Source organism: Corapipo altera, unplaced genomic scaffold, assembly GCF_003945725.1.
Source record: "Corapipo altera isolate COAL_440 unplaced genomic scaffold, ASM394572v1 271, whole genome shotgun sequence".
In the NCBI taxonomy this organism is placed as follows: domain Eukaryota; kingdom Metazoa; phylum Chordata; class Aves; order Passeriformes; family Pipridae; genus Corapipo; species Corapipo altera.
The window spans coordinates 1,765,711-1,775,432 of NW_020884935.1; the positions used below are offsets into that span (position 1 = coordinate 1,765,711).

Here is a 9,722-nt window from a genome sequence, read left to right on the forward strand (position 1 = left end):
CAATGCTGAAAGTGTGCACTGCCAGAACACCTTGAAGTAATACTGCTAATTTCTGTAGATTGTTTCCACTGTTCTGCCTCGGCTCTGCAGTGAAATGGTGTTTAGAATAGAGAACTGGGTCCCAAACCAATCTCTCATTGTTATGGATGGTGGGTTTTGTACGTGCCATGACAAAGTCCTTGTCAGAGCTGCACCACCCTGGGCAGAGTGGCACGGGGGGATTGGACGCTGAGGGAAGAGAACTTGCTTTTCATTTTTTTCTCATGCTGCAAATGAGCTCCCCAAAGGCACAGGGAAATGTTTAAGTTGAAAAGACAAACAAACAATGAGCTGCTTACTGATGAATGCTGATTGTGGTGAGTTTGGCTTCCCCTTTTCATGCATCAGAGCCCAGAATTTCCCTGCTGACATCCATTTCAACTGCTTGGCTGAAACGGTTTTGTTTCATCTCCGCGATGTATGCAAGGGAAAAAAAATTCAATTAGTAACACTCTCAGCCTTTCATTTGTGGTTTGTGCCTTCCCCAGAGATCGAGACAGTGAAGTTGGCCCGCCTGGTTTTTAGCAAACTGCACGAGATCTGCAGCAACTGGGTGAAAGACTTCCCCCTGCAGCCCAAGCCCCACCGCTACTACGAGACGTCCATCCACGCCATCAAGAACATGCGCAGGAAGATGGAGGACAAGCACGTCTGCATCCCTGACTTCAACATGCTCTTCAACCTCGAGGTGAGCACAGATCACCAGGGAGACACATCATATGATAATGGTTTCCATTCTTGGGGAAACTGGGGCATCTTTTGCTGAGGGGATGAAATGGGATGGGCCTGAGGAGGGTTGGCAGTGCAGGGACACACGTGGTGTTGAGTTGGTTCAGTTGGTGTTGGTGTAACCACAGCATGACAGGGAGTTTCCACAGAGGGTGTATACAACAAAACAGCCACTTGCACAGGTTTCTGGTGAAATGTCACCTGACTACACAAAGGTTGTACCTGGCCCATCCTGATGCAGCTGCTCCCGCAGTGGCTCAAGGACTGCCCTGCCTTTGTGCAGAAAGCAGCCCTGCTCTTGTGAGTGGGAACTGATGCACTTGTACTACTGTGAGACAAACCAAGGCTGGAGCCTCCGCTGGCTGAGGATGCCCAGGTGTGGGAGATCATCACCAGTGGCAAAGACAAAGGGGGTCACCTTACAATCCATCACTGAAGCCAGGTGACAACCAGGGGTAGGTCTGTCCTGCTTTTCAACCATCCCCCTGGGAGGAAGAAGCCAAAAGCAAGAATAAGGACAGAAAGTAAAAAACCCCAAACAGACACAAAACTTACAGGACAATGGGGTGCACCTCCCATGAGAATCTACCAACATGAAGGTTTAGTGGAACTGGGGTCATTCCACCCCATTAATTTCCTTATGTGGCCATTGGTCAGACACTCTTGCTCTTCCTTGAGATATAAAACTGGACACTGGGGAATGAAAAATAAAAGAAAGTATCAAGACTTTTAGGATCAGATTGCTGCATAATTGCACCTTTATTACATCCTGTCACTTTAATAACCATCTTCTGCCCCATCCACATTCTTACCTTTAAATTATATTAATGCAAACAGAGGCAGATGTTTCCTTTGCCTGTCAATTGTCAGCTTTCTTATTCCAATTTGTGTTGGAGCCCATTACCTAAAAATTACAATGTGCAAATATTCCAGTCATTGAGCTGGCTGTCAAGGTTGAATTGGCACTGTCAGTGGGTTGGTGGTGTGTGTGTGAACAGGCACAGGAGTTGCTGTCTCTTGGTACTGCTTTGTTTCTCTGAACAGATAAGAGGAAGCTGAGAAAACTGACTTGAAGATGAGCGATTTTGCTGTATTTGATTTGTGAATGTAATCACAATTATCTGATGAGAGAGCACATACAGGGTTTTTTTTTTTTTCAAAGACAGGCATCTAAAATGATATGTTTTAGATTTAAGAAACAAAAAGAATGAAAGCAGAGGCTTCACATTTTAACTGTACTGGCATTTTATCCCTGGTGGATTCTAGTCTCGATGCAGACTTCATGCAAACTGTAGTGGATGTTCTTCTCTCCCTGTGGTTTTTGCAGTCACAGAATCTCCTGCACAATTTGATGAGAATGGCACTTCCTATTTGAGTTGTGTGACTGAGTGGTAACAAATGGGACATAAGGAGCACGGAGAGCCCCACAGAGCTGATTCTGGCAGGGCATTCTTGCAGGTAGTATTCAACAGTAAGCTGGAAGTTTCCCACTGATGCAAGTGAAGATGGCCAGGGCAGTTTGTTTTTCCAGTGGAGACTCTGCCTCTAAGTCCAGTTTAATGAGGACACCACAAATCCCAAGTTCAAAGGTTTAGGACAGTCCAGCTGGCTGTTTGCATTGCTTTCTCCTGAGGTGTTTCCTCCATGTGTTTCTCTTGGCAGGACCAAGAAGAACAGGCCTATTTCGCGGTGTTTGACGGCCATGGGGGAGTGGATGCTGCCATTTATGCCTCCATCCACCTCCACGTGAACATGGTGCATCAGGAGATGTTCCAGCACGACCCAGCCGAGGCTCTGTGCCGAGCCTTCCGCGTGACCGACGAGCGCTTCGTCCAGAAGGCAGCCAGGGAGGTGAGGGAGGGCCCTGGGCCTGACCCTGAGAGCATCAATCTATAAATTCTGCCTTTGTCAGCTCCCAGCACAGGCCAAGGTCAGACTGGAGCTGCCCATGCACAGTCCATGGAGCTGGTGCCCAGTGGTGGGCTCCTCTGTGTCCCATAAAAATGCCACCTTCCACTTCTCACAGCAGCCAGTTCCTTTAGAAGGATGCTGCTGCCATTGTTTAGTCCTTGGGATGGGTTTTTTTCCTCAGGTTTAGTCCTTGGAGTGGGGTGGTTTTTTTCCTCATCTCTACAAGATACATTTTTTTTGTCTCCAGAAAGCAAGAATAAATGGATAAGTGAGTCATAGGCCTTCTAAACTCATGCAAGGCATGAGTTAAGTGCAGGGAACTCGGGCTGCTCATAAATAAACCTCCCTCCAAGTTCAGTGACATGCCTGTGTGTCTGTCAATGACAGGAAGTCAGCCAGGGCAGTCACACAGCAGACACCAGCAGAGCCTGGCTGCTGACAGGCAGTTCCCATTCCAGGGATGTCACGGGACAAATTCAGTCACTCACATTCAGCCAGGTTGGCTCTGGGGAGCTGTTACTGAGCAGTCGTAGCCGTAGGGAAAGCACTGCCTGTTCCTCCCTGGGAATAGGCTCTGTGCTGCACTGTCAACATGTTCTGTCCTCGAGTTAAGCAAGAAAATGCTTTGAAATGGAAATGCATCTTTTTTTCCACCCTGTCCAGAGCCTGCGTTGTGGAACCACCGGGGTGGTGACTTTCATCCGAGGGAATATGCTGCACGTGGCCTGGCTTGGGGACTCCCAGGTTATGCTCGTGAGGAGAGGCCAAGCTGTGGAGCTGATGAAACCCCACAAACCAGACAGAGAGGTGAGAACAGCCTGTTCTAAACACACCTGGGCAGTGTTCCCCACAGGTACCAGCTTGCTGTGAGTGCCGTGCCAGTGTCTCTGTGAGTATGTTCCAGTTATCCCGGTTTGTTTGGGTGTCACTATGGATTTGTGTACAAATCCTTTCTCTCACCTCTGGGGGCCTGCAGCCTCCACCATGTGTACGTGAAAGAACAAATATTTATGGGACTGTTCAGTGTGTGATGCAGCTCTGTCCAAACAACTCCTGTGTTGCTGTTTAGGACGAGAAGAAGCGCATCGAGGCCCTGGGTGGCTGCGTGGTCTGGTTTGGAGCCTGGAGGGTGAACGGGAGCCTGTCTGTCTCCAGAGCTATTGGTAAGACAGGGCTTTCATTCCTTTTGGAGGCTTGATTTTCTTTACAGCATTTTAATTTTTCAGCTATTTGCTTTTTAACCATAAAATTTTAATTTTCTAGTGATCACAATTTGAAATACAGCTGTAGACCGAGCTGTGAGCAATGACCTCTATTTTTCCCCCTACAGTTTGAGGGAATAATTCCCAAATAATTGCTTTAACTTGGGCTAAGAGTCATTGGCTCCATGCTGAGTTAATAAAGGGCTTCTGGATGCTGTGGCTGCAAACCCACGGTGGTGTCTATGTGTTGTTTTTCCTCAGGGGACGCCGAGCACAAGCCATATATCTGTGGGGATGCAGACTCTGCCTCCACGGTGCTGGATGGCTCTGAAGACTACCTCATTCTGGCCTGTGATGGCTTCTACGACACCGTGAACCCCGACGAGGCAGTCAAGGTGGTGGCTGACCACCTCAAGGAGAACAATGGTGACAGCAGCATGGTAGCACACAAATTGGTGGCGTCTGCCCGGGATGCCGGTTCCAGCGACAACATCACTGTCATCGTGGTCTTTCTCAGGGACATGAACGCGGCCGTCACCGTCAGCGAGGAGTCGGACTGGACAGAGAACTCTTTCCAAGGGGGGCAGGAAGACAACGGGGAAGACAAGGAGAACCATGGAGACTGCAAACGGCCGTGGCCCCAGCACCAGTGCTCAGCACCGGCAGATTTAGGGTACGAAGGACGAGTGGATTCCTTCACCGACAGAACTAGCTTAAGCATAGGGTCCAGCATCAACCTGCTTGATGATCAAGGCTATTTAGACCTGACAAAACCAGAAACTAGTACACCTCAGAGTGCCAAATGTCTGCCACCAGTCCAAGTGTTTAGTCCTGGAATACCAAAGAGTGCAGATTTGATCAGCAGCTTCCCAGCGAAGGGCGAATCCCCAGAGCGCGCCACGGCCTCGGTCTGCGGGCAGAGCCACCCCGGGGAGCACGACGCTCCCCTGAGCTCGGGTGCTGCAGGGCAGGGCTTCTACAGGGTGAAGGGGTTATCCCCCATCTTCTCTGGGCTGGAAGATGAACTGTTCGAATCCTTGGGAAAACGAGCCACGTTCCTCCACGTCCGGCTCTGCAGCGGGAAGAGGCGACGAGCAGCCAGGCTCACACCAAAGTTTCACACCCCGCTCTGGGCTCAGGAGCCTTCCCACCTAGAAGGATCCACCCTGCCCTTCCCTGTCCGGGGCCGCAGGAGCAGGAGGGCGTGGGCCCGACCCTCCCCCTGGCAGAGGCTGCTCAGTCGTAACACTTACAGCGAGAGCATGTTTTTGATGCGAAGACAAAGTAATTGTATACCAGACCCACCCCTCCATCAATGCTGTAAAATGTAACCACCCCCTCGTGTTCCCCCTGTCAGACTCCCAAAGTAGACATTCCCAAAATAAAAACTGGCATCATCAGAGAGCGAAAATAGGTGGGCATTTCCGAACTGTACTCCAGTCCCCTGCAAAGCTCCAAACCCTGTGTAAATAGACCTAGGAATTAACAAATGTAGTTGTCTCAAATCTCAATAAAGTTTGCTGGTGGTGCCACCCTGAGCAATTCCGCAGCCGCCCGACCACCCGCACACACGAGTGTCCAGCCACATCCACCAGGGAAAGCCAAACAGCCGCTTCACGTGGACAGACTCCGTCAGGGCACAGTCCTTAGACACGCAGAAGGCTGCACCTGCCTGAGGAATGTCTGTGCAGCAATACTTACAGCACGGTCTGGTTCAGAACTGCCAAATTTTTCTAGAGCGGGGGGAAGTTTCCGTAGAGTCGAGGTGTGGGGGGGGGTTTCTTGTGTTCTGCTTTCTGTTTGTTCCAGGTGAGCGTTAAGGTGAATTAGGAATCACATCCACTTTTGCAGGTAGACGACTAAAAGCCATACAGGGTTTACCAGGTACCTTAGGAATGGACACACTAAGCTCCTGCTGCTCTGGTCTCAGACTCCTGTTGAGGTACAGACTCATAATTTACCTTTTTTTTTTTTTTTCCATGTAACATAAAATGCGGAATATGAAGAAAACTTTTCTTGTAGTTAAAAAAAAATCCTGTTTTCCTGTGGCTGGAGGTGCAGTGTAGGGAATTTCATACCTTTCTGGTGCTTTTAGTGGCATTTTTCTTGTTTCTCAGTTTAGGAAACTGTTCTCAGTTGAACATGATTGTGCTTAATGCTTTGAGCCAACCTCTTCCCACCCTAACTTCATCTCAGGTCTTAAAAGAACAAATCCATGAAGAAGTTCAGGACAACCCCCTGTCCCTCCGCCTGTCGCACCGGAGATCAACTGGATGAGCTGTTTGGTTTCATTAATGATTTCTAGATGGCAGAGGCATCCTTTAATATCAAATTTCAGCATGAAGGATGGTGGGTGCAGCGCCAGGGCTGCCGTGGGGTGTTGTCAGGGTGTGTAGGAACGGATGCCGGGCTGCCGGAGCGATCCAGAGCGGGTGGAAATGCTGAGCATGCGGATGAGCAGGGGCTGTCCTTGGGTGGAATTCACTGCTCTGGGTCCCCCTGGGGCCAGGGGGGCCAGTGAGGAATGTCAGCTGCCCCGGTTTGGCAGGGGCCACCAGCCCCTCCTCGCTCCCCAGGGGACGTTCCACCCTCAGGGAGCCGTTAATTGGGACGTAAATAAGCAGCCGATTCCCATCAGCTCCACTAAGCCCAGATCCTGTTACTGTCCTTTGTTACACTAAGACATTTGGAGGAGTATGAATAAAGTCAGTCTTCATAGGCACTTAGTGTACCATTCATATCACTTTAGCAGTAACAATAGCAGTATTAGTGTTTAGCTAGAATTTGCAAAGTATTTTAATATTAAGAGGAGATTATTCAACACGACGAGATGGCAAGGCTTGAATTCTGCCAATTTCCGCTGCTTCTATCTTTGATGCACTATTTTAAAAGCAATCTGATGAACAGCAAAAGGCTTTGTGAGCAACCAGGAGTTGGAGTGTGGCTTCAGATTCCTTTGATCTTTTTCAGACTTTGTTTTAATCTTACGGGATCATTGGCTCTTATCTGTCATCTTATTCCGCCTTAGCTGTTGTCGATGTTCTCTTCAGCTGCAGCTCATGTTCCAAGTCAGATTTACCAAGGAAATTTGAGAAACCATGAAATGGTAAAATATGCAACTCTGGGGCATCTCTGTGGTGCCTTTGTTTTAAATTATTCACAGTAATAATGGCTCGTTGGAAGTCCATCTTTAGCTGACTGTCGTGTTCCGGAGAGAAAGGTGGTGTAAGTGCAATTCTTTGTGTGAGTAACTTAAGAGTGAAAACCCATTATGGATGACAAAACTTCTTCCCAGTCTGCAGGAGCAGTTGAAGAGCACTGGACTGCATGTGTGCTGTTTTGGGAAGGATTTAGCTTTTTAGGTGTGGATTCATAAATGATAATTCTGTGACTCATCCCATTTATCCTGCTAGGAGAAAACAACCCACCATCGTAGTTCCAGTGTGGTCAGGTAAAACCATTGTATAGATAGAGCAAGTGTTCATTTCTTCACTAACTGCATATTTATAGAGTAGATAGGAACCATTTGTAAGGTAAGTCCTTTAAAGTTCTATAATATTAAAAGTAGTGGTTATTGGTCTGATTATGCTGCTCTTGATTCTACAACTAGACAAAAAGCAGTGCTTGTGAAATGCAGTGTTTTCTCTTAATGCCACTGGTGATAGGAAGTAGTTCTCTTCAGTTCAAACTCCTGTGCCCTTATTTGCTGCTTGCTGACGTAAGCAATAATCCCTCTCTAACAGTATCTAAGTGTTCTGTATCTCGTACTTTGATTGTCTATCTGGTGACAGTGTAAAACCTTAGGCTAATAGAGAAGTATCTCATTGTATTTATTAACTGTTGATACTGAGATTCAGTCTGTGACCTGTGTTTTGTATTTTTATCGTGTATCTTTAGTGGTGGTGAAATTTGTATAACGAATCTTTCCAATAAAGAGCTGAAGTATCCCTTTCCCGCGTTAACACAACCCCATCCGTTCCGGTTGGCGTGGTCACCGTGGTGGCAGAACCAGGAGGGAGCAGCGAAAACATGACTTTATTTTTTTTTTTTGTGTTTCAGTCTGTGTTGGTTTTGAGGAAGGGGCTCCAGGCTGGTTCTGTCTGAAGCCGCTCCAACCTCGCTCGTAAGCTCTTCACTGTGAGGACTGGCGGGATTCCCGCGATCCCGGTAGTTTCCTGTGTACTTTTCCATGTGCAACTCTGAGGAATGTGTGCGGTGCAGAGAGCAGAATAGCACCAGAGCAGGGAGCTGTTAACCCATTTGATTTGCACTAAAGGTGGGTGGAAACACATGTATATATAACTTTTCTTTACCTAGAAGTGCCATCCATTGTCCTTGCGAGTTCAAACCATCCCGTACCTGAGTTGGGTCGCGTCGTGACGCTGAAGGACAATGTCAAAGCAGACTTTACCTTATGCCACGTTTATGGTGGTGCATCATCGTAGAAACTCCGCCTGTTTTTGGAACACTGTGTGTCGGTGAGACCGTTGTCCCATGGGCAGATGAGGCACAAGGAGTTTGTGTATAGACATGGCTGCTGTAGTTCAGGTCCACTGTCTCCTCCCTGAATCCTCCCGACCCCGGCAAAGCTCTGCGGGAAAGCAAAACGAGAAAGATTGGTCTAAATTAGGGGCTGTTTTAGCACAGTTTACTCCACCAGTCACGCAAACAAAGCCATCCAAGGGGATACTGCAGCTTCGTTCATGGCTGTAATTTAGGGCAATCTTTCTTTAATTCACACCCTCTCTGCAACAGGAACAAAAACTCCCTACCCTTGTATCATGTGCAATAAATAACGAAGCATTAAGGCGACCTCTGGCTCCGATGGCCGTATCCTCCTCCAGCCCTCGCGACTCGGCGACGGCTCCTGCCAGCATTAGAGCTAAAGAGAAACAACCCCACCTGTCAGGGCCTCCCACAACTCCTGGGCAGGGTCTCCTACAACTCCTGTACGTCGCACTCGCCTTGTGTCCGGTTTTTCCTCTCCTTCCCTCTAGAAGACACCTCTGGACAAGAACAGGGGAAGTGGCTGAGCTCACCCCCAGTGCTGCTGCTCGTGGCCAGCCAGGCGTGGTGTCAGCTCCTGGGTGCTCCTGTTGACCTTTCTGTAGTACCTTGGTCATGAAACATGTTCTTTATGAAGTGAATAAATTAAAGCTAATCATGTACCAGTGTTGGGACTTTTCCATTTGCAACCTTGTTCTACAGTTCACCCGCGAGTTTAGTTATAACCATGTATTAGTCATCCATATTTTATTTATGAAAGCTGTTTATACAGGAAAAACTGTTTTACCAATATCTTAATAAAACAGTAATTTAAACCACACTTCAGGCAGTCTGGTTATTTAAGAGCTAACAAAGACAGCAGCCACCCTGTGTTCACTGTGGTGAAAGGGGGTTTCCTTCGATATCTAACAGGAGCTGGCTCTGTTGAGCTCTGGCTCCATGGGGTTGCCCAGGGCCTATCACAGCCCAGCTCTGCTGTTTCACAGCCCAAAAGGCTGTGATGGCACAGTCCAAGTAGATAAATAAGTCTCCCAAGCCCCTTTCCCCACCTCTTCTTTACAAACCAGCTCCAGAAGTAAGTTCTCCATAAGGTGAGCAAATCACCAGCTCCTCTCTGGCCCCTCAAAGGCAGGACACAACCCCTGTGCCTGATCACTCAGTTCCTTCAGCTGGGCCTCCCACCAAGAGCAAACCCTGTGCAAGTGCTGGAGAGGCAGAGCTCTGTGAGGACACCAGCTGAGCTGAGGGCAGTGATGCACCCACAGCCCTGCACACCCTGAGCCCCCACAACCACCACAGAGAGGGGCCTGGCCCTGGAACAGGCTGTGCTCCCTC

The 9,722-nt window shown here is 48.5% G+C and overlaps 1 protein-coding gene across 1 annotated transcript in view; it reads left to right on the forward strand.

Annotated features, from left to right (window-relative positions):
• The window catches only part of PPM1E (protein phosphatase, Mg2+/Mn2+ dependent 1E), a 64,938-nt gene extending 55,733 nt beyond the window's left edge, over positions 1–9,205 (forward strand). The window contains exons 4-8 of the mRNA XM_027660169.1: positions 528–727; positions 2,431–2,619; positions 3,343–3,486; positions 3,749–3,842; positions 4,143–9,205. Of these exons, the coding sequence (XP_027515970.1) occupies positions 528–727; positions 2,431–2,619; positions 3,343–3,486; positions 3,749–3,842; positions 4,143–5,212 (1,697 nt within the window). The 3' untranslated portion in view covers positions 5,213–9,205. The remainder of the gene's footprint in view (positions 1–527; positions 728–2,430; positions 2,620–3,342; positions 3,487–3,748; positions 3,843–4,142) is intronic.
• The last annotated feature ends 517 nt before the right edge of the window (positions 9,206–9,722 follow it).